The sequence below is a fragment of the Nycticebus coucang genome, chromosome 17 (genome assembly GCF_027406575.1).
Source record: "Nycticebus coucang isolate mNycCou1 chromosome 17, mNycCou1.pri, whole genome shotgun sequence".
NCBI classification, from domain to species: Eukaryota; Metazoa; Chordata; class Mammalia; order Primates; family Lorisidae; genus Nycticebus; species Nycticebus coucang.
The window spans coordinates 86,002,933-86,030,448 of record NC_069796.1 but is presented as its reverse complement, the minus strand read 5'-3'; the positions used below and the strand labels follow the sequence as shown (position 1 = coordinate 86,030,448).

At 53.1% G+C, this 27,516-nt stretch overlaps 1 protein-coding gene and 1 pseudogene across 9 annotated transcripts in view; both read right to left on the bottom strand.

Moving 5' to 3' along the window:
* The window catches only part of ABLIM2 (actin binding LIM protein family member 2), a 185,129-nt gene that overhangs the window by 36,767 nt on the left and 120,846 nt on the right, over positions 1 to 27,516 (bottom strand). For 4 of the 9 annotated variants that reach the window (XM_053566083.1, XM_053566085.1, XM_053566082.1 and 1 more), the window contains exons 9-15: positions 26,564 to 26,641; positions 20,163 to 20,309; positions 17,901 to 17,933; positions 15,449 to 15,569; positions 13,183 to 13,281; positions 5,851 to 5,952; positions 5,246 to 5,299 (exon numbers count right to left, since the gene is read on the bottom strand). In XM_053566083.1, the coding sequence (XP_053422058.1) occupies positions 5,246 to 5,299; positions 5,851 to 5,952; positions 13,183 to 13,281; positions 15,449 to 15,569; positions 17,901 to 17,933; positions 20,163 to 20,309; positions 26,564 to 26,641 (634 nt within the window). The remainder of the gene's footprint in view (positions 1 to 5,245; positions 5,300 to 5,850; positions 5,953 to 13,182; positions 13,282 to 15,448; positions 15,570 to 17,900; positions 17,934 to 20,162; positions 20,310 to 26,563; positions 26,642 to 27,516) is intronic. The other 5 variants (XR_008375159.1, XR_008375161.1, XR_008375162.1 and 2 more) reach the window with 4 other exon arrangements.
* Positions 9,572 to 13,166, bottom strand: LOC128568433 (S-phase kinase-associated protein 1-like; annotated as a pseudogene).

Below are 27,516 nucleotides of genomic sequence, written 5' to 3'. Positions count from 1 at the left end.
CCCACAGGGGACAGGAGCAGTGCCTGGCGCTTAATGCAAACTCATGAGAACAAGATAGCGCTTCACTCACAACGCCCAAGGCAGTTCCTCTGTCCAGGGGCAGGGACGGCTCGAATATGTCACCACATCTGCTGTTTCATTTCTGAGCAAATGTGAGCTGTCAGGTGGCAGTGTGAGGGTGGAGCTTTGGCTCCTGGGAGGCAGGAGACGATTCATCTCACCACCCCACACACCTCCACCACGCCAGGCAGCCAGAGCGTCACTCCTGCAGCTGTCCCTGGTCACCCCCATGTCCCTGGCACTGGGACAGGGCCTAACACACAGTGAGTGCCTGAGAAATATTCCTGGGAGAATAAAAGTCACTTGAATCCCTCCCTGCTTAGCTCCTTCACCTATTGAGTCAGGATAGTGACTTCTGTTCACCAGGTGTTGTCAGGACTGAAAGCGACCCAGGTGCCTCCCTGCCCTCCCTGGGTCCCTCACCACCATGACCGACCCCATGTCTTCTGCACCAGAACGGGGGAGTGTGTCTCAAGCATCACACAGGCAGCTCCTTCCAAGCCCTAGAAGGAGAAGCCCTCTGGGGCATGGCTGACTTCCTACCCCCACGTCCTGGAGGAGCCTCAGCTGGAGGCGCCGCAGTGAGTGGGGGTCTCTGATCTTTCTCAGGATGCAGAGCCTGCCTGCCTTTTCCTGCCTCCCATCCCAGCAGCCCCCAAACCAAAATGAGACTCCACTGTTTGGGGTTGAAAAGGACCAAACCAAAAGAAAACTCAATCCCTCTAGAAGGGAATCCGGGAGACACCACAGGAAGAGATGGATTCCTATCTTACATCAGGGGCCAAAGCAATAATACGTGCCCCATGGCGTCACTTCTGTCTTGCTGAGGGACAGCTGCAGGAGTGACGCTCTGGCTGCCTGGCATGGTGGAGGTGTGTGGGGTGGTGAGATGAATCGTCTCCTGCCTCCCAGGAGCCAAAGCTCCACCCTCACACTGCCACCTGACAGCTCACATTTGCTCAGAAATGAAACAGCAGATGTGGTGACATGTTCGTGCCGTCCCTGCCCCTGGACAGAGGAAGTGCCTTGGGCGTTGTGAGTGAAGCACTATCTTGTGCTCATGAGTTTGCATTAAGCGCCAGGCACTGCTCCTGTCCCCTGTGGGGTCTACTTGCAGAAAGTCCCTGAGCAGGAGCCAGGCTCTGAGAGGGAAGCAATTGCTCGGGTGACATTGCCAATACAGAGGGCCATGGCCTGCTCGGTGTCTGCCTCCTGCTATAGCTGCAGGGACCAGGAGGGAATTGCCTTTCGTCAGACCTGGACTAATGAGAGTGGGGACAGCAGGAAAGGGAGGAGCTCCGGCTTGTCTGTCTGAAATAAAGACTGTCTCGGGGAACAAACCCGGGAGACACCTCAGCACTTCAGCAAGTCAAACAAGCCGCCCTCGAAAGAACCCTGCCCAGCAACGCCATCTCTGCCAATGACAACTGTCCCCAGCCCTGCTTTGGGACTCCGGAACCAACTAGCTCTGTCCAGGTGACTCATGGGAACGTCTCCTTTTGCCAATCAAAGCTTCCCCTCACTCTGCCCTCTGTGGACGCACCTGTGGCTTGCCATCACTGCATACCTTGGGGTGTAATCCTCTTTTTTAACTTTTGAATAAATTTGACATATTTGGGGATATTTTTCTCTGATTTTTTTTTTACTTAATGCTCCTAAATGTAACTTGGTTCAATACTGCAAGTGACTCTAAAGTACATGAAAATGCAAAATAAGACCACACCTACATCTGAGTTTCGGTCCTTACCTGGAGGACTCACTGGTGGCCAGGACCCCTGCTCCATCACTCCAAGACTGGCCACCTGGTCCTGCTGTGTGTCTGTTCCTGACTATCCAGGGAGCTGCTGCTCATTTCTTGACTTAACTTGTTTTCCATCTTTTCTTTTTATTTATTTATTTATTATTATTATTATTATTATTATTTTTAGTTTTTGGCCGGGGCTGGGTTTGAACCCACCACCTCCAGCATATGGGACCAGCACCCTACTCCTTTGAGCCACAGGCACCGCCCCCTCCTTTCTTTTTATTTTCTGTTCATTTTCTTTGCTTTCTTTCTCTTTTTAAAAAGCCAATAAATAATAACAAGTAGAGTGGAACTAATATAGTATAAGAAAATACTGTCAGGTCCTAAGTGCTGTAACATGACACAGCAGGGTTGGGGTCAGGGGCCAGGCACACAGGGTGTGGACGCCAGCTTGGCCACTGACTGGTCATGTTCAACCCTGGCCTCAGCTTCCTCATCTGCAATAATTTTAGCTGCAGAGGTGTCAAGGCGAAACAGTCTGTCCTCTCTGAGCTATAAGTGGCAGCCATGCACAGAATGGCAGCTGTGCCAACACCCATCATCCTGTCCTTTGCACCAAGTGTCACCCACCCTGGCCCGGCAGGCCTGGCCACCCTCAGGGCTGGAGGCCCAATATCTAGAAACAGGAATGGGATTTGGGCATCAGAAAAGAGCAGTGCTAATTAAAAAAAAAACTTTCAATGAGTTTGCAATATAGAGTGGAAAAGTAAATACATTAATTAAAAGGTTTAGGTTTTTTTAACTTGTTGACTATATTCTCGTCCACTAATTAAGCAGTCCAGTAGTTCAATGTCATAACCCACAGTTTACTTCAGGAAATTTGGGAAATGAAAACAAGGACTGCTGAAGTCTGACTTGGGCTTCCCTGTCCCCTCTGAGATTAATGAACGTTCAGTTTGCCCAGATAGGGCAGAGGGGCCGAGCGTGGGTCTTAGTCGCTTGTACACAAGCGTGCATGCTTGCACACACACCTGTGCATACACGCACACACTGTCTATAGGATATAATCTACTTGGAATGGGGGGAAATTAGTTTAAAAATACCGTTCTATGTGTGTTCTAGGAGCCAAGTGCCTACTAATCCATCCATTGTTTTTTGAGGACTCTAAGGAGCCCTGGGGAAGGGTTGAGCATCTCCCCAGATAACACCTCAATTTATGTCCAATCACATGCAAATTACAGGCCCATTTCCTTCCAGGTTGGGGACAGACTTCACTGATGTTTATCTCAGGAATGTGGCCAGGAGCTTAGCAGGGAGTAGGTGCCCAGATAAAATCTATTTCATAAAGAACTCAACGTAACAAAATTCCGGAATGACAAAAGGGTTTTGGTAATTGCTCAGGGTTTGATCCAATAGAAATTAACTTGCTTTGGGGTAGGAGAGTCAGTGACATCTACGTTTGTTTTTTAAAATCACAAAGATGATCACTGGTAATAGTAATGTCTTTGCTGGATGACTTAGTTAAAACACTTGATGTCAAAGCTCTTTGTCTTAGATCTGGCCTTTTCAGCCTCTTGGGAGCAATTTTGTAACCTGGAGTACCTGAGGGGCCACCGCCTCCTGTGTTGCGTGAAGCAGAGGGCTTATTAATAAAAGGCCAAGGAGTTAGTCCCAACTTGTGCTCCCATGAGCACAGGATATACAGCCTTCCACACAAGCCACTCTGCCTGGGAACCACGATGGAAAGACGGTCACCTGCTATGACTGCTCCTTCCTTTGGCCTCAGTTTCCCCACTTGTAACATGAGGGAACTGGCTGGGGAAATCTCTAGGGGTCTCAAGTCTAACTAGTTCACTGCATTCTGGTCCCTCCTGGAGATTCTTGTTGAAAGGCAGTGGCAAAAGTCCGAAACCCAGAAGACTTAATTCATATTTTTCCTTCTTGGGAAAAGGAAAACATGTACCAAGTACAGGGCCTATTGCCATTATGGAGAAGATTTATTTATTTATTTATTTATTTTTTATTGTAGAGACAGAGTCTCACTTTATGGCCCTGGGTAGAGTGCCGTGGCCTCACACAGCTCACAGCAACCTCCAACTCCTGGGCTTAAGCGATTCTCTTGCCTCAGCCTCCGGAGTAGCTGGGACTACAGGCGCCCACCACAACGCCCGGCTATTTTTTGGTTGCAGTTCAGCCGGGGCCGGGTTTGAACCCGCCAGCCTCGGTATATGGGGCTGGCGCCTTACCGACTGAGCCACAGGCACCACCTATGGAGAAGATTTAAAAAGTCATGTGCATATGGGCGGCGCCTGTGGCTCAAGGAGTAGGGCGCCGGTCCCATATGCCGGAGGTGGCGGGTTCAAACCCAGCCCCGGCCAAAAAAAAAAAAAAAAAGTCATGTGCATAATTAGACCACTGAGTTGTCAAAAAGTCACAGAAAGCACATGGTTTGTAAGATTTCATCTAAAAGTTTCCTCCAATTGTCAATGTAGGACGTGGCTGTTTTCTTAGGGTGCATCTGGACAAGAACATTCAATGTGGAAATCCCTTAACCTATCTCTAGCAACTTGATAATAGTCATGTGGACAGCACTTCACAGTTTAGGATGTTTCCACATCTCTACCATGTGCACAGGACTTTACAGTTTAGGACATGTTTCCATGTTTCTTATTCTATAAATTTCTCACAACCAGCCTAGGAAAAGTGTGGGACAGAGGGTCCTATTTTGCAGACGAGGAAACAGAGGCTCAGGGTAAGGAAGCAGCGTGCCCTCAGCCACCCAGAAATCCCAGGAGGAGACAGAGGAGGAGGCTCAGAGCCTGGGATTCCTGTTCCACAACCCAAGCATCTATCTGTTCCCTACATACCTGTCCCAGTGATATGGTTCAGGTAGAGTGGAGGTGGGGGATCAGAGGGCTAAGGAGGCCCTCACTGTGAAACAACTCCAGCCCCTATTTGCTTATGCAAAAAATCTCTTAACTGAAGGCAAGTTCACTCCGTCTGTCATCAGAAATTCCCAAAACACAGGACTGAAATTCTCCCTAGGGGATGAACAACTGATTCTAGTTTGTTGTCTTCCAAAGACCTGGCCTGGATCAGGTCGTGGTTCCAGAAGCCCCCACCTCTTGTCATCTTGGCTAAAGTCATTCTGCTTCCCCCAAAGCAGCACAGCTGAAGGCACCACAGCCAGGCACACCCCAAGCCCCTCTGACAGGCAGGACAGCCTCAGGTTTATAACACACAGATGTGTTCTTGCTCAGATGTACCCTTCATTGTAACTTATGAAAAGAAGCCTTTGAGGAGGCTACTGGTCAATGTGCATTTGACATGCAGACGGCCAAGGGCCTGGGTGGTGCCTTCACCACATTAATCAGCGCAGACCAAAGGATGTGATCAGACAGGCATGCGGGCAAACCAGGGCAGCGGAGGGTCCGACTGTACCATGCTGTTTGTAGATAGGGGGTTTCCTATAGATGTTATCTTTTACGCCAGTGTCTGGGAAAGAAGAAGGGGGAAAAAAAGGAGAGAATAGGAGGGTAAGCGAGCAGATTGTGCTGGTTTTTGTTCTACTGGTTTTTTTGTCAGCAACAAGCACTCACCCAGATGAATGTGCCACCCAGCAAGCAACTAACACCCAGGCCCTAGACGCCAGACCACGCTTCCCCACTCCAGATGCCACCCCATCTGAAGGGGCTGGGGAGGGGTGGGGGAGGCGAGGCGGCCAGGCCAGGCAACAAACAGGACCCTCAGGCCCTGGGCCTTGTCGCTGCTTGGCTCACATGGCCCTTCTTCTCTATTCCATTCCCAGGAGGACAAATATGTCTGCCTGGTGTTTGTGGGACTTTGGGAGAAACTCAAACACACATGCATCTGGGGATATGCACAGCCATCTGGTGGTCTTTAAAGACCCTCAGGGTCTGGGGCAGCAGTGGAGAAGCATGGTGAGTCACCTGGCAGCTGCAGAGTCCAGGCCAGACCCTGACAACAACTCAGGTGCAGCCAGATCCCTCCAGGCGACACGCCCCGCGGGCATGTCCAGGGCCTACCTGGGATATGGAAGTGTCGAGGCGCCTGCTGGTAGGTGGAGGAAGGAGGCTTGCTGTCTGACAGCACCGAGAGGCTGGGGGTGCTCCGGCCACTTTCACTGCCTCCAGACGGAAGAGCAAAACCGCAGACCAAAGGGGAAAAGGAAAAGTAGAGTAGAGTATTTCAAACATAACAGCCCATTTGCAGCACCCATCTCTCCTGCCTGGGGCAGCACCTACGCCCTTGGCCCAGGGGAGGGACCGCGGGCCCCTATCGCCAGACTGGTGCAACCTTGTTAATCCAACCTTGGGGTGAGTCAGTCAGTGCCCTGGGGCATAATGAGCTTGTTGTTCTTAGCTCCCTCTGGGGTGGTGGCCTGGGCCCTCCAGTTGAGCCCAGAGTCCTTGGGGGTGCAAACCCAGTCCTGTCTACTTCCTGCCGTGGTGGGTATATGAATCCAGCAAATTGAAAATCAGCAAAACTAAAGCTTCCCTTCCTAATTATTCTTGTATATAAAAAGATCTGTTTTCCTTGAGAATCCACAATTGGTCATTCAGAATAGGACAAAAATGCCAAAATGAATCAAAATCATCTTTAAAGGCCATTGATCAAAATTCTACCAGCTACAGCAGAATAAGAAAAGAACAGTATCCATCAGTTGCCAAGTTTCTAAACAATTTTTTGGCAAATTAAATGAAAGTGTCCTCTGAGCCTCTGACCCTGGCTCTAATTTCTTACTTCAATCATAATCGCTGTTTTTTGAACAAGGTTGGATTATCAAGTCACAAATCTAAAATGCTGAATCACCTGGGGGACCCCCCCATTTAAGGAATGGTATGACAGACAGACGCATGGGCACTGAACACATTGGATGACAAGGTTTCTGCTCATTTTGGCAAGCCCCTCTTAAGGCGCCATCCCTCTCTCCTGGCCTTGGGAATCCACGGCACCAGCTGTCAGGATGGCCAGAGGAAGGGTGTTCTTAACTTGAGAACATTCCCTTTGAGCGGCAGCCTTTCAAAGCAGCAGGACCCAAAAGTGACATCGTAAAGAATCAGAGCTTCCACGGAGGTGGGGAGCAAGCCCTGTGCTAGGCCTGCCAGTGGACAAACCAGGGACTGCCCAGTGGATTCATGAGGACAGCTCCATGGGTGCTGGCCCAGAAGGGCTCTTGCCTCACTAAATTACCAGAGGAGACAAGTTGTAATAAGGTAAGCACACTGGAAAGCGATGGGTGGACCGGGTGCAGCAGGAGGGTGCCCAGGGCAGGGTGGGGTCAGCTTGAGCAGATGCCGACTGGTGGTCTGCACAGGGCTGCAGTCACAAAGGGGATCACTGACTCCAACTTTGGGTGCTTTCTCGTGCCTGGGTGTGGGTGCTAACTTCACCTGACGATGCTGATGGCATGTCCAGTAAGCGCTGTTCCCTTAGGCACCTCCCTCCAGAACAGCAGAGAGCTTTCTGGAGTATCCCTTGACTCTAGTGGCTCCTGCATCTCTCAGTGGTACTAGGGGCCCTGAAAGGAAACCAGGGATCCCCTCTGCTGCCTGGGGCTGTGACAAGATTCATCCACGCGTGTGGCAAGGCATGGCAGAAGAGGGGTCTTAACCACTGAACTCGGGAAATCACCTGCAGTGCTGTCACTAAGCTGAGCTGCTCGCATTCCAGAAGCAAGGAACCCAAGGGGCCGTGAATGGCTCAATTCTTTCTATCTAGAATCCTGGCCCCTCATCTATCTTGGCTCTTGCCCAGTTGGCCCGGGACTCCGACACATTGCCGCCTTCTTGAGCCTCCTCGGTTCCCAGCTCATAGTACAGTATCCCCGAATTACAAACAAGATCCTGCTGACTCATGCATGTTTATCTGAGGAGGGCCCATGGCTTCCATCGGATGCCTCACCCCTGCCACCGGGGCTCTCTAAACCTGGTCCCCGGATTCTGCCACCTCGGGCCCCACCTGACACACTGCAGCCACAACCCCCTTCCATGCCCTAACCAAGGCTTCCCACTGTCCAGACCCTTCATGGGTCCAGACCAGGGCTCTGTCTCTCATGCAGGCCTTAGGAAGAACACAGCCCAGCACAGACCTCTCCTTTCTCTGTACACAAGCTGTCAGTCCCCGGTGTGGCTTCGTCAGAACAAAGGCATCGCTGGCTCTGAGCCACAGTCCCACTTGGGGTATTTGCCTGAGTTATCTTGTGGCATGGCCATGATGGCCTGTGGAATGGGTGCCAATTTGTCCGCTTTCTGCAGAGGGCACAGGGCTGGGTGGGAGCAAGGCCAGGGCCCTGTGAGATCGGCCTGGTCACTGCTCAGAGGCCAGCTTCCTCCCTGGGCCTCTGATTGTAAAAACGCTAGGCCGCTGATGTCTCTGTGGCTCCGAGAAAACCACAGGGGGGCCCAGCTATGGGAGATACACCAGCTGGGAGGGACTTCCAGCATCCTTTATTCTGAACTGGCAGCCCTGGTCCTTTTGAAAAGCCACATCCTCCTCCTCTTCCTGCTTCTCTGCCTCCACTTTCTTTTACGTAAATAAATGCTTTGCAGTTCCAGGCTGTGGAGAGAGCTCCCGCATACTCCCCAGCCAGTCTCCCCTGCGCAGTCACTGGGGCGTGCAGGCGGGATGGCGCCATCTACACCCCACACTTGATTAGGTTTCCATCAGCTTTTACCTAATGTCCTCTTTGTGTTCCAGGACCCCCCCGAGAACACCGTGTCCTATGGAGTCGTCACGTCTCCTTGGACTTCTCTTGGCTGTGACAGTCTTGCAGACCTTCTCGTTTTTGATGACGTTGGCAGTTTGGAGAGGTACTGATCAAGAATTTTGCAGAATGTCCCTGAACTAATGGTGTTACTGGGGCATGTGTTAGGGAGGAAGGTCCCAGAGGAGAAGCGCCATCTTTCGTCACGCTGTGCCCCAGCGCCTGCTGTCAGTAGGATGTAGCACTTCTGGTGGTGCCCTCACAGCCGGGGCAGTGTCCTCAGGATTGCCCACCACAGAGTTCCTCCTTCCCCTTTCCCCGAGGCGCTCTCCGGGAGGCAGTCTGCATCTGAAGCCCACGCTTAACCATACACGTGGAGTGGGACTCCCGGCCCAGCTCCCTGAGGACTGAGGAGCGACATAAATGCTTGGAACTCTGTGTGGGAGATTTGCCTCGCCTCCATTTATTTATTTATTCAATGTTGATTTTTTTTTTTTTTTTGTAGAGACAGAGTCTCACTTTATGGCCCTCGGTAGAGCACCGTGGCCTCACACAGCTCACAGCAACCTCCAACTCCTGGGCTTAAGCGATTCTCTTGCCTCAGCCTCCCGAGTAGCTGGGACTACAGGCGCCCGCCACAACGCCCGGCTATTTTTTGGTTGCAGTTTGGTGGGGGCTGGGTTTGAACCTGCCACCCTCGGTATATGCAAATGTTGATTTTTTATCAGTGGAGACTCACGTTATACTTTTGTTTATAACCCAATACCACGCTAGTCATTTTGTTGCTCAAATTGTTCCAGCTCTGGCCCCGGGAGCTCTCCCAGGTGGCTCTCGTTGAACCTTCCCAAGGGACATCAAAGCAAGACCAGCCTGCAGCTACGTGCAGCACCTTGGAAGACCCAACCAAGACGTGTGCACATGTTTGTTTGTGCAACACACTGCCACATCCCACCTGCTGAGTTGTGCACCACAACCCTCCATGGGTAGGTGGCCCAGGACCAAGACCAGGATCTCTCTTTTTTTTTTTTCCACTTTCTACAGAGAACCCACAGTTCAGTTTTATTCAGAGCAAAGGAAAAAAACTTCCATCATACTAGAAGAAAGTCAGCCATAGGTTTGGAATCTGTACTCCAACTACACAATGAGGGCAATATTCTGCTAATACCATGGATTCGCTGCTGCACCTGTCTGCCGTGTGTCTAATATGAACAATTATAAACAGGGCAGTGCAACTCGGAGTTGAAATAACCCTTACAGTGTTCCAGGGTCAGGCACAACATTTCACTTCTCTTCACGCCACTGGTTCTCGTTGCGTACCTGGGCTTCCTCCTCTTCAGTAAAGTCATTTTTTTTTTTTTTTTATGGTTTTTTTTGGCTGGGGCTGGGTTTGAACCCGCCACCTCCAGCATATGGGATCGGCGCCCTACTCCTTGAGCCACAGGCGCCGCCCAGTAAAGTCATTTTTGATATTGAAGGTCTTGCGAATCTCTCAGGAGTTACCCTCTTGATCATATTGGCGACGGTCTTGCATGTAACATCAAGCAAACCTTTGATGTCTAAGTGGTTTGCAGCCAGAATAAGTTCAAAAAGTGTTTCTTAGTCAACTTGCAGGAATTCTTGGTCCCGAACAGGGATATCGTCTGCTCGCTTTTCTGTGTTCTCATCATCCTCAGGAGGAGGAGGGTCGGCCTTGGGGTGGGTGCACCACTGAATGACCTTTTTTAATATTGCTGCGTTAACGTTTGGTAGAGGAACTGGGTCATCATTTCTTTCATCATCCAGTCCCAAATCTTCCAACATCGTCTTGATACAGACTGTTGGGCAATTTCCACATCAACTTCAAATATCTCTCCATCAGAACTCTGCAACTTAATGGAAGGCATGGCGGTCGGTCTCAAAGGACGGCCGGAGGCTGATGAGAGCTGAGGAGCGTCTACACAGTAAGATGAGAGGCAGAGGACAAGGCCACTACGGAGGATCTCTTTCTGAGCCAAGAGAGTGGACACGACAGGATGAAGAGGTGCCCATGGACACAGTGAGTGGCAGGGAAGTGGCCTTGACTTGGGGCTCACATCTGGGGGCCTCTCCACCATCCTTCTCCTGTCAGGTGGCTTGGAGAAGCCCTACCGGTCAGCAGTAGCAGCTCCCCTGGGCACCCCACACCTGCACGTCCCTGCAGCCTGCTGCTCGACAGCTGAGAGGTCAGGCTTCAACCGTGCACTGCCCCAGGAGACACCTCAGGGCTGAAACACACACTATAGCGCAATGGCCACGGCCAGCACCTCTGTGGAAGGTGCGTGTTGGTGGGAGGGTGTGCCAAGCTGGGTGGTGGAGAGGGCAGGGAGGAGGAGAGTGAGGGCTGGGTCAGGGGGGCACACCTCTCCCTGGGGACCCTCCCCCCACAGCACTGTGCAGAGGGACGTGTCCACTGACGGTGGCCATAGGCGCCAAAGGTGCCATGGGGAGTGAATGGCAGGGAAAGGCTTCGCCAGAGAGAAGATGGACTCTGGGCCCCACCTCCAGCTGAGAGGAGGGCAGGAAGCCCTTAGCACAGCTGGCCGTCAGTGTCCATAGACTGAGATGAGCTGGAGTTCACGGGCTGCTGGAAAGGACTCAGGGGAGCACTCAGGACCCAAAAGTAAATGTGACTTAAATGAACAAGGGCCCCCGGGTAGGAGTCTGACTCTGGGCTCTGTCAGTGGTTTATCTCTGAACTTCAGTCTCCTCCGGGGCACGTCCTGGAAAGAGGCTAGGGGGCTCCCAAGGTCATGGGCAGCCATGGGAGTCGGTAGGGGCAGAGACATGGGTCCTGAGTAACTCATCCCCAACACCAGGTAGGAAGGCAGAGGGCCCTGTCTGGTTTCTGAGCAAAAGGCGCTGGCAGCTGAAACAGCCAGGCAGGACCCAGGACAGAGACAGGCATCACAGGTGGCAAAACCCACCGTGGGGCTGGTGCCCGTCCCTACCCAGAGCAGACTACACAGGGTCGGTGCCATCTGGCCTCTGCAGATGACCTGGGAAGGGTGGTCAGAGCCACACTTTGGCGGGTGAGGTGGGCGCAGCCCTCCACATTCTCTTTCCCCACAAAGGCTGGAAGGAAGGGGGCTGAGGTGCTCTCTGGCCTTTCTCACGTGCCGAGGAAGGGGGACCTGGCCTGGCCTCTCCTCACCCTGGAGTGGCAGGAATTAGAGGGTGGAGACTCAGAAAGGGGCAAGGGAGGAGAGCGGTGAAGGGTCTGCTCAGGCTCCAGGCCTCTGAGGAGAGGGCAAGGACAGCCTGCCTGGGCTCTGGACTCGCCCCTTCTAGGGACCTCACGGGGAATAGCGTCACCAAAGTAGCACCACTACAGGTGGAAGGAAAGCCGGGTGACGCTTCAGCAAAGCAAGACTCAGCATCTCCTTGGGTGACGGCCATGGCATTCACTCTGGGCTTTTGAGAGTGCGTCCTCGCCATGTGACGCCCGGGGACCCTGTGGATGTGTGCGGCAAAGCCCCCCACCCTGTGAGCTGTGTTCCTGCTCTCAGAATGTGCCATTTCAGACTTTGTTCTTCTCAAATGTGTCAGGACATCCCAGCAAGGCCATGAGCTGTAGGGGCAGTCCAGGAGGTGGGGAGGATCAAGGACTCTCTTCTCAACAGACCACAGGGCCCACTCAAAACGAGTGACAGTGATGTGACAGGGAGAGCTGTGCAAGTGTGCGTGAACCTGTTTGGGGACAGTCAAGTGGTGGGAGAAACCACTGATGCCTGCTCTGCCTTCCTGCCCCGGGCAGAGCCGTTCCCACTGGGCAGCTGTGCAGTGCAGGGGACTCAGCGCATCATCCAGGAACCAGCACAGACCCTTTGCTGCTCCCTCTAACGGAGTGCGGTGCTACGGCATAGCAGTCAGCTAGGACTACGCAACCAAACACCAGTGGCGAGCTTAAACACAGGCATTCTTTTCCTCACAGTTCTGGAGATCAGAAGTCTCAGACCAACGTCTGGCAGGGTCTGGTTTCTCTTAAGGTCTCCATTCCTGGCTTGTAAACGGTCATTTTATCCTCACTCAGACTTTCCTCTTAGTGTGAGCAGAGAGAGGGTCAGCTCTGGCGTCCCTTCCTCTTTCTTCAAGGATGCCAGCCATCGGGTCAGGGCCCTACCCTGTGACCTGGTATAACCTAGTCACCCCTGTGTCCAGCACAACCACATTGCGGGTAGGGCTTCAACACAAGGATTTGGGGGACACGGTTTAGTACACGGTTTATGGGAAAGCACAGCTTGGCCATTTCCCAGTGGGATTCATGTGCAGGTGTCCAGGTGGGGATGTGGATGGTGGGTGTCTGCATCCTGGGCCCTTGGGGAAATCAAAGGCAATGACGCTTTTAGTATAAAGCCTGGAGTGGGTGCCCAGCTAGGCCTGGTCCCTTTCCCATAATGTCCCAAGCCCACCCCCTTCTTCTGTTCCCTACATAACACACTCCCTACATTCTCCTCCCAGGAACATTTACATACTGACGCACAGAGCTGGACGCACGAGACACACACAGTGAGGGGCACAGGGCGTGACACAGAGAGCTCCAGGGAAGCCATGCGGGACGCAGGACAGCGAGGACAGAGAGGCCCGGCGCGGACGCCCGCTGAGCACCCACAGCCCACAGCACTGCGCGCCTTACCTCGGAAGTAGGGGATGTAATGATGTCTGAACACGGATGTAGGGCTTGGGTGTTGGGACAGGGAGAGGCAGCTACTGGTACCAACACTCACAGTACCAGCTACGGGGCAACAGAGAGCAAGTCAGAGTCAGCTCTGGGCTGCTGGCCACAGCCAATAGTCCCAGATCCCACTCACCAGGAGACCGCTGCTTCCTCTCTCGAGGTGCGCAAGCTTTTTTGAGGCGTGGGGCCTCACCAAACAAGCCTCAGGATGAAAAGGTGGTGGCTCTGAGTGCTGCTGGGTGAGTGCCTCTGCCAGGGCTCCCAGGGAAGGATGGTCCCCCGAGCCAGGCCTTTTGCTCCACATTGGGGGTCTCCTTGGACCAAGACCCCAGGTGGAGAGCAGCTGGCCAGAGGTCAGGAAGTGGTCTGTCAACAGACAGCCTCATTGGCCTCGCCCAGCAAGATGCCAGTCCTGGCTCTGTGGCGTTCAGCCCAGGCCAAGCTTATTGACTAACAAGACCAGGTGACCTGGTACCATGGACCCTGGAACATGGCAGGCAGTTAGCCAGGGGTCACCAGGAGGAGCCCACTGCCCTTCACACTCCTGCTCAGCTGCACCCTCCCACTTTCACTCACTCACTCGCTCACTCTCATTCATTCATTCCTTCACTCACTATCTCACTTAGTGACTCACTCATTCACTCATTCACTCATACATTCAGTCATTCACTCTCACTTCAGTCATTCACTCATTCACTCACTCATTCACTCTCTGACTGCTCATTTACTCATTGACTCACTCCTCACTCATTCACTCATACATTCAGTCATTCACTCTCACTTCAGTCATTCACTCATTCACTCACTGATTCACTCATTCACTCAGATTCATTCACTCTCACTTCAGTCATTCACTCGTTCACTCACTCATTCACTCTCTCAGTCACTCACACACCCAGTCATTCGCTCATTCACTCATTCACTCACTCATTTACTCTCTGACTTGCTCATTTACTCGTGGACTCACTCCTCACTCATTCACTCTCTCAGTCACTCATTCACTCACACACTCAGTCATTCACTCAGCATTCATTCCTTCACTTACGCACATTTACTCAGAGTCAGCTCTGGGCTGACTCACTCACTCATTCACTCACTTTACACATTCATACATTCACTCATTCATCTAGTCACTCACTCATTCACTCATTATTCATTTACACATTCACTCGTTCATTCACTCAGTCATTCACTCACACACTCATGTATTCAGTCATTCCATCACTCATTCACTCTCTCCCTTGCTCACTTACTCATCAACACTTCACTTACTCTTCATTCATTCACTCTTTCACTCTCATTCACTCACTTATACATTCCTTCACTTATTCACTCACACATTCACTCACTCACTCATCCCACTTTCTCAGCATTTAGTGAGCAGAATGTACCAGGCACATTGCAAAGAGTCAATGAAAATAACTTTGCAAATGAATGAATTTTGATTTTTCCACAAAGGCTGCAAAAGTAAGAGCTGTAGTTCATGGATGTGAGGATGGGGTCATGCAGCAGCTGGCCAAGAAGGAAGCAGCTTGGAAAAATCCTTCAAAAAAGGCAGCATCTGCATGGATTATCCCTGTGTGTGGCTCTGACACACTCAGGGGGTTGAGGAGTTTCAAAGCTATAGGTGAGCAAGACACAGCTGGGTACCAGGCAGGGAATGAGGTGAAACCCTGGAGAGGACCCTCCCGAGGTACCTCCTTGCTGGCAAGGGCCAGGCAGGGGTCTTGCCAGTTTTCCCCTGAAGATGACTGTCTTTGGGGGTAACTAACACAGCAACAGGAACGAATGGATATTCAGACTCCAGTTTTCAGCCAGGGATTTTATCTTTGTAGCTCAAGTCTTCACAGACCCAAAGGCTTGGAACTGGCTGACATCTGTTGCTACCAAAACACTGGCTGGGAGGGACACCTTCCTTCCTGGACCCTCCCACTGTCACTTCACTTCCTTCCTTCCTTCTCTGCAAAGAGAATCTCACTAGTGTGAGAATACTCAGATTATGCTTCACAGGACAATTTGCCCAGCCAACAAGGCAGCAGCTGCCGCTAATTGTGCTGTCCTCTCCTGGGCCTGAGGAGTCCTTTTCTTTATGTGGCTAAATTGACCCCTTCTCACCACCCACCCACTGGCAATCCCACCCTTCTATCATGGTATAGAGAACCCACTTTATAGCAGGAAAACTAAACAGAAGTACAGCTCTGTGGGACCCATGGGGGCCAAGTACCTGGGCGGCTGTAGTGCTGAGGTGAGCGCGAAGTCGGGGTGTAGCGCCCAAGGCTGACGGAGCCAGTGGAGCTGGGGCTGGAGGTCCGGCACTGCTTGTAGGAGCGGTCATCCTGGTCCCCCTGTGGGGGAAGACATAGTTGTGGGTACCTGGACTGAGAGTGCTGCCCAACCCATGCCCCTGCCCCCACCTGCAGCTGGTGCCTGGGCTCCTGACCAGGTGGCTGAATCCCCTGTACCTACAGACCACCCGGGAGAGGCCCTCTGCTGCCCAGCGGTGGTCAGAGAACCTGGGTCCCCAGCTTTCCCAGTTCCCTCTTGGCCTGCCCTTCCCAGCATCCAGGGCTCCTTGGAGCACAGCGTGAGAACCCCTGGGACTCCCCCAGGCCTGACAGGGGTCCCTCATGCATAAGTGGGGTCCTCTAGGCGTGCTGGAAGCGCATGGAGGTAGGAAGGTGAGCCTCCCAGCCAGGAAGCCCCGTTCCGTGAGACCCACAAGCACTGACGAGGCAGACCTCATCCGAGCAGGAACGAACAGCTGTTTGGAGTGGTCAGAGTGGGTGTCAGGGAGCATCAGATGGCACCCCGGCCTGGGGAGAGTTGGCTGAGGCTACCCTGTTGCCACAGCTTGGCATGCTGACCTGGGTCATGACATGGTCCAGCCCGGACCCCTTTTGTGGGGAGGCTGTTGCTTTGCCCTCGAGCCCAGCACTACGCTGAGCAACGGGGCTCCTGTCCTGGCCCCCAGGCCCCCATCTGCTGGAGCTTACCTCCCAGGCTCAGGGCTCGGTGCTCCTAAAACTTTCCTGTGCCCGTCCATGCACTCTCAGGCCAGCCTCATGACAAGCTCCTACCTGTGCCTGCCCTGAACCCTTTGGGACTGTCCTACCCCACAGCCATGGGCATGCTCTCCAGGCCGGCCAGGGCCCTGCTGTCTTTTTCCTCTCCTACCCTGGGTTCCCTCTGCACAGCCCTAGCGGCCACCAGCCCCCAACACATGTCCTGGCTCCCTGCCCAGCATGTACTCGGGGCCTGAGCCAGCCACCTGCACATTTGGTTGTCACACTTCTATGCCCAGCTGCTGTAAGTGATGTGGGGTGGGATGGGGGACAGGATCTACCCCACAGAGCGGCCATCAGGAGTGACACACGCCCTGTGTCTGTGGGGACAGATTAAGGAGGGACGTGGAGAGACCAGGGGCTCTGCGGGAGATTCTGGTTCTTCCAGAATCTCCAGGTTGTAAGGAGCAAGGGGAAGGCCTTGGCCTGAGAGGACAAGGAGGGAAGCTACCCTAGGCCTCCACTGCTGAGGGCAGGAAGTGGGCAGGTCCTGGTGAGGGTGGCCAGGAGCCCAGGGTCAGACTGACCACCTCTGATCCAGAAGCCTGCAGGTTGCCCACGGCTGTGCAGCCTCCACTAACTAACCCTGTGCACGTGTGTGTCCAGCCTGGGGTCACGGCCCAAGAGAGGGAGCTTTGCAATGAGACCAGGCTCTTCTTTAGAGTGGGCTTGGTCTCCAGCAGACCCTTTGCCTCCTCTGGAAGGGTCTGGAAATGGAGCACACACCCCTCCCTCTGGGTTTCCTGTGCAGGTAAATGAGGAGGTGTAAAGATGCCAGGTTCCAGCCCCACATGGCAAAGGTCACTTGTACCTAGGAATTGCTACTTCAGCTGTGGTAATCACAGCTGGGGCACCGCTCCCCAGGGGCTGGTGGTTGTGTGGGAGGCCAGGTGGCCCAGTGGGGTGAGCACAGGCTCTGAGCCACATCCAGGCTGGAACCTTCCTTCACCTCAGAGCTGTGACCGTGGGGAGGTTATTTGACTTGTCTGTGCTTCAGTTCTCTACTGGTAGACTGGGGAAAAAAATCATAGAACTTACCTTAATACATACAAAATACTACAATAGTGCTGAGCACAGAGAACGTGCTCAACTGCGGCTGTGTCATGGTTCTTTATTCCTAGCCACAGCACTACCCCCATCCCAGTAGTGGGGTGGGAACATCATGCCCAGTAGATACCTGATACTCTATGCCACTGATTAATTTCGAGAAACAAGAAAAAGGAACTGGACAGCAAGTAACAAAGGCTACTGGTCAGGGAAACATGGTCTGGAGGTCCATCCTCAAGGGCCTGGACACTTCCCATGGGGGCCACTCAGAGGGGCAGGAAGAGGTCCCCAGCTTGTGCTGCCTCCCGACTCTTCCTTAGAAGAAGCTGTGCCCCAGACCACCTGCTCAGCGGGGCTGTGTCCCAGGCATGCATATTCCAGGGCTGGCAGACACATGAAGGGAGCATGCAGATGAGACAGGATTGTAAAAATAACCAAAATGCAGGTGGGCAGCCCCAACCACAGAGGGCCGGGAGCCTGGAGGCCCCTCCTGGGTGAGCGGAGTGGTTATCTTTACAACCCGGGTGGCAGCGTGAGAGGCAGGGCAGGCAGAGGGCGAGAGGTTACCTCAGTCGGCGTTGGCGAGAGCAACTGAGGTGACTGTGGACACAACACACAAAGTGGCCTGTTAGTCGGTGGCATCAGGCAGGGTGGGGGAGAAGGGAGAGTTTAGTAACTGGCCGAAGACACCGGGCACAGTGTTCATACTGCGAGACCTGCCTGTCCAAACAGGAAAAGAACCCTGCTACCAGGAACACAAAACGGGAACCCCAAACCTTCTTCTTGGGGAAGTATGGTCTCAGGCATCCAGAGCAAGAGGGACTCAGGAAATGCATTCCGTGTCACTGAGCCCGTCTCCACCCTGGCCTCCCCACGCCCTGCCTCTTGTCCTCCGAGACATATCGGTTCCAAAGGAAGGTCCCTGGTTCAGGCCTTGCGGGCAGAGCCTGCAAGCCCCTCACCTGGGTGTACTCTGGACAACATAGAAAAGGGGGCCGCAGCACCTCTGCACACACTCACAGCCCCCATGTGCTCTGCCACCTCACACAGGTGCACACAGGGGATACTTGGGGACCTCAGGGCTTGGGGTTAGGCCTGGTACCTCCCATTATGGGGGCGAGCACCACCCGTGCCGAGACTCAGTGAGGCAGTGTGGAGGCTGAGGGGCCTGGAACAAGCGGGGTGGGCAGGGATTGGGGAGAGAGCATGTGCCCCACCCAGCGGTGGAAGGAGCCCCATCCCCGGATTGTACTGTTACCATGCCAGCTACCAGGCTCTCTGGGAGGCCACGGGCTGCCCTGCACACAGCGCCCTCTGGTGTTGGAAGGCCTTGGGAAGTGATGGGACTTAGGGGTGAAACTCACTTGGACGGTCCTCAGGCCCTGGTGTTGGGGGGCCTCAGTGTTAGCATACCTAACCCAAGACACTTGGTACTGTTCACCTGCTGAGGCAGGCCCGTTAGGGACAGCTTTCCTGGCTGAGGGTGGCGTCCTAAATACCAGGTGCAGACTGTAAAAGAGCAGCGAGGCCAACCCAGGTGCCCCGGAGAGGGAGGAGGATTCCTGAGTCACAGACACAGCCCTCCCTCCCTTCCGCTCTCTGCTACAGTGGCAGGCCCTGGGTCAGGAATCATCTGTGCTCGCTCACATCAAGTAGTGTGAGCAGGGCTGAGTGAGACAACAGCCCACACGCAGCACCTCTGCACACACTCACACAGGTGCACACGTCAGGCCGCGTTTGCCTGATGCCCCGAGCTGTGGGAGGTGGGGGCCTGAACTTGCTCTCTAGACTTCCCCATGTCTTCTGGGAAGTGAACAGTTAAGGAAACAGCCAACACGCCACGTGGCCTTTTGGGGAAGAAAGGACTGGATGTGGGTGTCGGCTCTGCTGCTTACTGGCTCCGGCACCAGCACTGAGGCCAAGTTGCTGGAGCTCCCTGACTTGCTCCTGGGCCCAGTCTGGGCGAAACCGATGCTGGATGATGAAGGCCTGTGGTGGGTAGGTGCAGACAGGCCACCTCCTGCACCCCACCAGCCCGTCTCAGTATGAATGGGGCTTGCTGCTCCCACCCATGGGGCACCTGCCAGCCCTGAGCTCCTCCTCCCCTCCTGCCTGGCCCTTGGGCTCTGTCAGCAGGGCCAGGCTGGGCTCACTCCGCACCAGCCACATCAAGCTGCTGAAGTCTCAGAATAAGAAGATCCAAGGGAAAAGTATTTGAAAGAACTGAGTTTTCCTGCCTGGGGGCACCCCTGTGCCCAGGCCTCCCACCCGCCAACAGCTGAGGAAAGACAGCTCTTCCACTCAGGCAGCCACAGTGACACCGAAACTCAAGTCACCAAAAAAAAGTGGAAAACCAACAATGAATTCTACATTAAATGGAGAATAGCAGGTGTGACGTCACCAAGTGATAAAATACACCGTCCACAGGAACACCAGGAAATCACCTGTGGTCCAAACAGGTGGTCAAGTTGGCTAAAGGAATCCACAGGCCACCGCAGTGAGAGTGGGGGTGGTCAAAAGTGTCTGCGCAATGGGGAACGGAAGCATTTCATGCACTGTGAAAATAACCCAATACTTAAGAAAATTAAGAGATTTTAACTGAGCTTCTATCATTTTTCCTAAAAACCAGCATGCTTCCTCCTTTCTGCTCCATTTAAAGAGTCTTTCCAGACTCACTCCTTCAGCAAGGGGCCACAGCACACTGAGAACTACTTAAGTAGGACGTGCACAAGGTTATCTGAAGGGCTGAGCATAGCAGGAGAAGTAGGCTGTGTCCAAGTGGTCAGCACTTGGCATGTGGGAGCCTGGGCAGCGTAGGCAGGGCCGTACCTCACCGCAGCTCTGCCTGTCCCCCACGGAGTGGCTGATGTAGGGTGAATAGGAGATCATGTCGGGGCGGTCGATGTCATAGATGGCCTTGTTTTTAGGAAGGGCAGCCAAGTCCCTGTAGTCAAGGATCTCACTGCCAAGCTTTGCCTGAGAGAAAGAGCAGAGGGAGGGCGACAGTCAGACTCCATCCTGCAGGGCAGTGGCCCCCAATGCAGACCGGGGCCTGGGAATACCCCAGCTCTGGAAAAAGCAAAGGGGAGTCCCCAGAGCAGGAGGGAGCCTGGGTCCCGGAGGCCCAGCCATGGAAGAGCCATGTGGCCTTGAGGAAGCCTCAGTTTCCTCTGTGCGAAGTGGGGAAAGTGATCACAGGGCAGCGGTGAGGGCAAAGAGGTGACATTTGTGACGGAAGACAGTGGGACTCATACCCACGTACAGGCACATGTCCGTACATCTTCGTATAGTGCAGAGACCCATACATGCACACACATGTGGATTAACTGTCCTTCAGTATTTGCGGGGGTTCTGTCCCAGGACTCCCCCAGATATCATAATCCGTGGGTACTCAGGTCCCTGACACAAAGTGGTGTAACGTGTGGGCATGTAACCTCCCATATAGTTTAAACACTCCCTAGAGCAGCGGTTCTCAACCTGTGGGTCACGACCCCTTTTTAACAGTGAAAATATATTGCGGCATTAGGAAGGTTGAGAACCTCTGCTCTAGAGCTTTAGGAAGAGCTTTAGGAAGGTTTTCAACCTTCCTAATGCCGCAATGTATTTTCATTGTTAAAAAGGGGTCGTGACCCACAGGTTGAGAACCGTGGCTCTAGAGGACTGACACTAACTAATAGTGTAAAGATAAATATTGATATACTGTATTATTTTATTCATATTTTTTATTGCTTTTTTTCCAGCATATTTTCAATCTGAGATTGGTTGAATCCATCAATCCATGGATGTGAAACTCATGGATACAGAGTGAGGTGTACACACTTGCACACACATGCACATACATGTATAGGAACACACACGTGTACCATCTGTACACACATATACACTTGCACAAAGAACGTGCCTGTCTCACGCTGTGGGGACACAGACAGTGACACCTGACACACCATTGGTCCCCCCACACCAGCATACACACGCACACCCATGCTCAGGCTTCAGCACACACCCATGTAGTGACACAGGTGCTCACACATAGTCGCAGCACACTTCCTCCCTGGCACACACAGCACCTGAGCCTGCCCAGTGAGCAGGTGCCCAGGGACTCTGTGTGCGTGTGTGGGGTGTGGGTGTGTATATGAAGATGCATACAGACGTTTTCAGGCTGTGGATGAGTCTCCCTGCTGTCACAGAACTCACCTCTTTGACACCACAGCTGTCCTGTGGTGTCCTGTCCACTTCACTGAGGCTTCCTCAAGGTTACAGGTTTGCATACACACGCTCACAGCATTTCTGAGCACTCACAAGTTCATACCCACTGGGCAAAGTGTCAGACATTTGACAGGCTGGCGGGTTCACCACCTGAGTGGGCCCAGGACCGCGTCTGTCTCTCGCCCTCTGGCCCACAGAGGGCGCTCATTCGCACTTGCTGGGCGAAGGCAGGTGGGAAGAGCCCCTGCGCTGCTCAGGGGAGGTCCACCTGGCGGGCGAGCTCTGCGCTGCTCTGTGGTCCTTCCCCATGTTACCCCCCTCATCACATGCTCCGTTGGCCCGCCTGTCCCTGGGGCATTTTCCAGCCCCTGGTGGCTGTGTTGCCTACATCTAGATTCTGCATCAGCCCCTGCAGGCCTCCAGCAGCTGCCACTGTGAGCTCTTGACCCTGAGATAAGTGCTAATCTATGCCCTTCATTTGCTCACAAATCACCACAATGAGCCCATGAAGGGAACACCCGCAGTAACTCCTTTCTACAGATGTGGAAACCAGAGCCCAGAGGAGCTGAGTAACTTGCCCAGGGTCACACAGCCAGGGAGGTGTAGGCAGGAGGTGCCCAGGCTGACTCGAGCAGCCATGCTGTCACCATCCCGCTCCTTGATTCAGGTCCCGCTGCCTATAGAATGTCTCTCACTCCTGCTGTAGCACACAGCTCCCCAGCCGAAACCTTCCAGAGACGCCCTCCTTGGCTGGACAATGCAAGTCCTCACTAAGGCCCCAGACATAGCCTTCACATTCCCAGATTGTTCACCCTGTGGTGTCTCCTCCCAGTGCCCCCAATGTGCCAGGCTTAGCCTCCGCTTGTTTTCCTGTATTCTCCAGGGTCTCACAGCCCAAGTCCACCTCCTCCAGGAAGCTTTCCCTGACCACCAGGCTTCAGGGCTCCCTTGAAACATTGAACCTTTTGTGAATAGGAGCCCTGGCTGCCCTTTTGGAGACCCAGGCAGGGTTCAAGACCTAAGATCAAATTCTGAGCCTGCCATTTAGAACCATGATGATCTATCTCTTGTTGGAATCTTTTAGCTGCTTCCCTCTGCCTTCAGGGGAATCCTAACTTAGGCCCTTGCATGATCTGGTCCTTGTTTAACTGCTTATCACTGCCACTTGCCTACAGATCCCAATCACTCAGAGCCTGAGGACTTTGCACATGCAGTCCCCTCTCTGGGATGTGCTATTCCAAGCCCTCCTTCCCTGGCTCATCCTCCAACCCTTCCAGGCTCAGCTGAGGATCCTCTCCTCTAGAGTGCTTTCCCTGGAGCCTCCTCCTCGTCTTGGTTAAATTTCTTTCCTTTAAGCAAAGATGCTTTTCTTTGTAGACCTATCTGTCATCCCCCAACACTGATGGACCCACAGGGCCACAAATCATCACTGAGTTCCTCTCTCTAACTTTGAACTTCATGGCAGACTTGTCAATTGAAGGAAAGTCAACCAAGCATTTGCAGACGCTGGGTAAGCTCTCTGGGCCTTCCTTCTGTGAGTGAGATGCCTAGAGTGACATTTCACAGGTCACAGTGGAGGCCACACCCTCCCTTTCCCACTTCCATCCCCTCTCAGGAGTGATGACCAGCAGCTTTGCCTGTCCAGCCAGCTTTCTCAGCCCAGCCCCTGACAAACAGCATGCAGGGATGCCACCAGCCTTCACGCCCCCACCTCCACCCCTGCTAAGTGGCCTTGTAGATCTATTTCCTCCCATGCCAAGTCCTTGGGTAGTTGCCGTGACAATAGGCTAAGCTTTCTAATTGGCAGAAGGCCACCGGGGTGTGGAGGGAAATGCACCAGTGTTTTCTCTCTGCTTTTTTCCCTCCCATATTCCATCCAACACAATAAATAATAATATGGCCATATGTGATGTTATGATTACAATAGAATCCAGTCAATAATAATATATAATGTTATAATGCTGCTTTTATAGTGTGCATGGTGAAAAAACGTTTACAAACTAATATGTTCAAAATCACCTCATGGTGTTAAAAAAATTACATACACACACACATACAGAGAAAAGAGACCCAAAGACTGCACTCCATAACATCAGTGGCCGGCGCTCTGGCTGGCAGGATAATAAATAGTATTAATTTTATCCTTTGTGCTGATCACGATTTTTTCAAAGAAAAAAATGCAGACTGCTTTTGTGATTTAAAAAAAGGCAGCAAAACAGATTATTTCAAAAGTCCATAATCTATTGAGCTCCTACTGCATGCACATTTTGCCCGATACCGGCATGAACAAGGCGCGGCCTCTGAGGGCAGCGTGGAGCAGGCCCCTCCTGAGGCCGCAGTGTGCCTAGCCCTGCACAGCTACACACTCGGTTGGTGCAGAAGTTTCTCATTTACCAGTATCCTGCTCCTGGGCACACATCCCACCTGAAAGCTGTGCATAGCATCTGACCCATCCCTCCCGTGGGCCAGAAGACCCCTGAGAAAAGGGACACCACCTGACCTGACCACAACTGGGTCCCCAGGTCCCAGCCTGGGGCTTTGTTCTTGGCTGTGCTCATAACTATCTGACGCAAGAAGAAAGGGCCCTCTGTTTTCAGCACTGGGCAGTAGGGTCCCCTGGAGAAAACCCAATCTTTGGGGTCACAGAGACCGGGGTTCAAAGCCCCACTTTGACACTTCCTATCTCATGGCCACAGGATCACTGCAGTTCCTAAGCCCTTGGCAGATGCCAATTTGTTTTTTTAAAAAGCTCACATATGGCTCAAGGAGTAGGGTGCCTGTCCCATATGCCGGAGGTGGCAGGTTCAAACCCAGCCCTGGCCAAAAACCACACACACACACACACACACACACACACACACACACACACACAAGCTCACATTCAATGAGCAGTTACTATGTGCCATGCAGTCGACATCGACAGCTGCCACCTGTTGTGTGCCTACCCCACACCAGGGCCTGTGCTAAGTGCTTTGCAAACGCAGAGCTCAGAAAACAACTGAATAAGCAGGCTGAGGGTTTTGAAGGAAAGGCCACCGGGAGGTTAGAAGTCTCTCGCCTTCTCCTGCCCTCTCGTCTCTCCTCTATTTAATTGTCATTAAATAAGTTTATTCTGCTCTTTTCTTGCTAACCTGTCTTTTGTTACAGGAGTGTTGGCCATAACTCGCGCAATGGGTGAGGAAAGGTATCACACCGTTCCACCCTACACAAACATTACCTCATTGAAACAATAATAATCATAATTATTATTATTTATGATGATGGTGATGGTATTATGGGCTGAACTATGCCCCCTCCACAAATTCCTATGCTTATAAAGTCCTAATCCCTAGAAAATCAGAGTGTGACAGTGTTTGGAGATAGGAACTTTAAAGAGGTCATTAAGTTAACGTAAGGTCATTAGGAGGGCCCTAAGCCAAGCTGTCTGGTGTCCTCATAAGAAGAGGAGATTAGGACATGGCCGTGCACAGAGGGACGACCACATGAGGACACGGGGGGGGGGAAGGTGGCCGTCTGCAAGTCCAGGAGAGAGGCCCCGGAGAAACCTGCCTGGCCTACACGGTGATCTGGGATACCTAGGTTCTGAAACTTTGAGGCAATACATTTCCATTGTCGAAGCTGCCCAGTCTGTGATACTTTGTTCTGAAAGCCCCGGCAGGCAATCACAGGTGGCAACCACATGACAGCAGCAAGTATTTCCTAAGCTCCTCCCCTGGGCCGGGGCTGTGCTCAGAGCCTCAAAGGCAGCACCTCGACAGCTGTGCTGTGCTCTCCACAGCTCACAGATGAGCTTCTAGAGTTGCAGGTGGGGCAACGCCTTGCCCAAGGCACACAGCAAACCTGGGGACTCCAGCTACCTGTCTGAGCCTCAAAGTGCACACTCCAAAGTACCATAGCGCCCTTTATGCTCTGGGCTAGCAATGTGTCACCTTACCTAAGGACTTGTGCCCTTACTGTCAGGGCCGTCAGGATCAACGTCAGGAATGACCCAACTATCCTGAGAGATTAAGACTGGAGCAGTAGCATTCAAAAAATGGAACCCAGCTGGGCGCAGTGGCTCACGCCTGTAATCCTAGCACTCTGGGAGGCCGAGGCCAGTGGATTGCCTGAGCTCAGGAATTTGAGACCAGCCTGAGCAAGAGCAAGATCCCATGCCTACTAAAATAGAAAAACAAGCCAAGTGTTGTGGCAGATGCCTGTAGTCCCAGCTATTTGGGAGACTGAGCCCAAGAGTTTGAGGTTGCTGTGAGCTATGACACCAAGGCACTCTACCCGGGGGCAACAGAGACTCTGTCTCAAAAAAAGAAAAGATTGAACCAATCCCCATTGTGGCACAGATGCCTGAGGTCCTGGCCTCCGTCCCATCACTGCTCACTTTGGGGGTCTCGGCTAGATAAGGAATTTTGGTATTGGCATAGCAACGTCAGCAAATAGTAATAATAATAATCATCTCCCATTTCTAATCTTGCCACCTAGGAGAAATCATTGTTAACAATGTGTTAAAATTGTTTCTAATCATGTTTATACTTGTATGTGCATATGCATGTGGGTGTAGACACACACACACTCTGAAGAAAATGGGACCACATCACTTACGGCATCCTTAACACGCTTCTGCTGGGAACACATGGGGAATGCTTTGCCCATTAATATACACAGCTCTGTGCTGATGTCCACCAAGCTGGCATGTCCCTCCTGGGTGCCCGGCAAGCTCTCTATCGGCTGGGAAGGTGACGTTTTTGCACCATTATAAACAACAGCTGTGTACACACCACTTCGTGCTCTGGTCACCAGTTAATTGGGGATGAGTTCCCAGGGGAATTGCCACGTCAAACAAATATGTCCATGTTTTAGGTTTTCCGTCAGCCTCAGAAAAGCTGCGCTGGCCCCACAGCAGGTGCCCCATGATGACACTTCTCAGGAGACTGTCCAGTTTCCAGGGCCAGCTCTGCAATGGCACCAGGTCCCCTCTTGCCTCCCCACCCTCCTGCCCTGCCCGCTTTCCATAAAAAGGCACAACTTACATAAATCACGCGGCTCGGAGACCCTGAGGTGCTGGAAGCAGGTACAGAAATGATGCTCTCTGAGGAAGTTCTGGTTTCCTAAAAACGGAGGGGAGAGAAGGCGATGAAGGCGGAGAGTCGGGTTCACACCCCAACAGACGTACTCGAGAGGCTGCTCTTTTTAGTTGAGGGTTGAAGGAATTCTCAGAACAAATGCATAGGCCAGAAGGGACGGCTGGAAAGCTGTGACAACACAGGACCCGGTGGTCACAGGTGAGAGAAACAGCAAGGTGCTGTGCTGGCTGGCAGCCCCCCTGGAAGCCGCCAGCATCACATCCTGGGAATGGCCTGTTCCTCTGAGGGTGAGAGTGAGCTGGGCACACTCCAACAGCTCAGAGGTGTCACTGCCCACCTAGGAGCGTGTGCTGCGGTGTCATCCACCAGCCCCGGGTCTTGGGAATCAGTCCTGTTCCTGTCTCCACTCTTTAGGACCATCTCCAGCCTGACCCCAAAGCCCTGCCCTTCTCAGCACCGGGAGCACCTGCTGAGCTCCCCCACCAACCATTCTCACCATCGCACCTGTGGTCTCGTCCCAGCCTCCTTGCTGCCATCACACCTGCCACCTGCTTGTGCTCCCCTCAGGTGCCCACTGCCATCTGGGACACGCCTGGCCCCCTCTCCCTCCCAGGCCTGCTGTGTTCCCTGGGTTGACCGTTTTGCTGACTTCTCATACCAGGCCCCTCCCTGGTGGACGTGCTCCCCTGTGTCTCCTGTCGACTTGACGGCTTCACACCCCCTCTCCTGGTCTGCCCCTCAATGGCACCACACGACCGGCCTGGACTTCCGACGCCTCCTGCTGCCCTGTCTAAAAGGTACCCATTCCATAGGGCCGCCCAGCCTCTCAGGAGCCAAGAACCCGGCCTTCATGCCCTCTGCTGCATCCTTCTCCTTGGCTCCCCAACCTGCTGATGCAC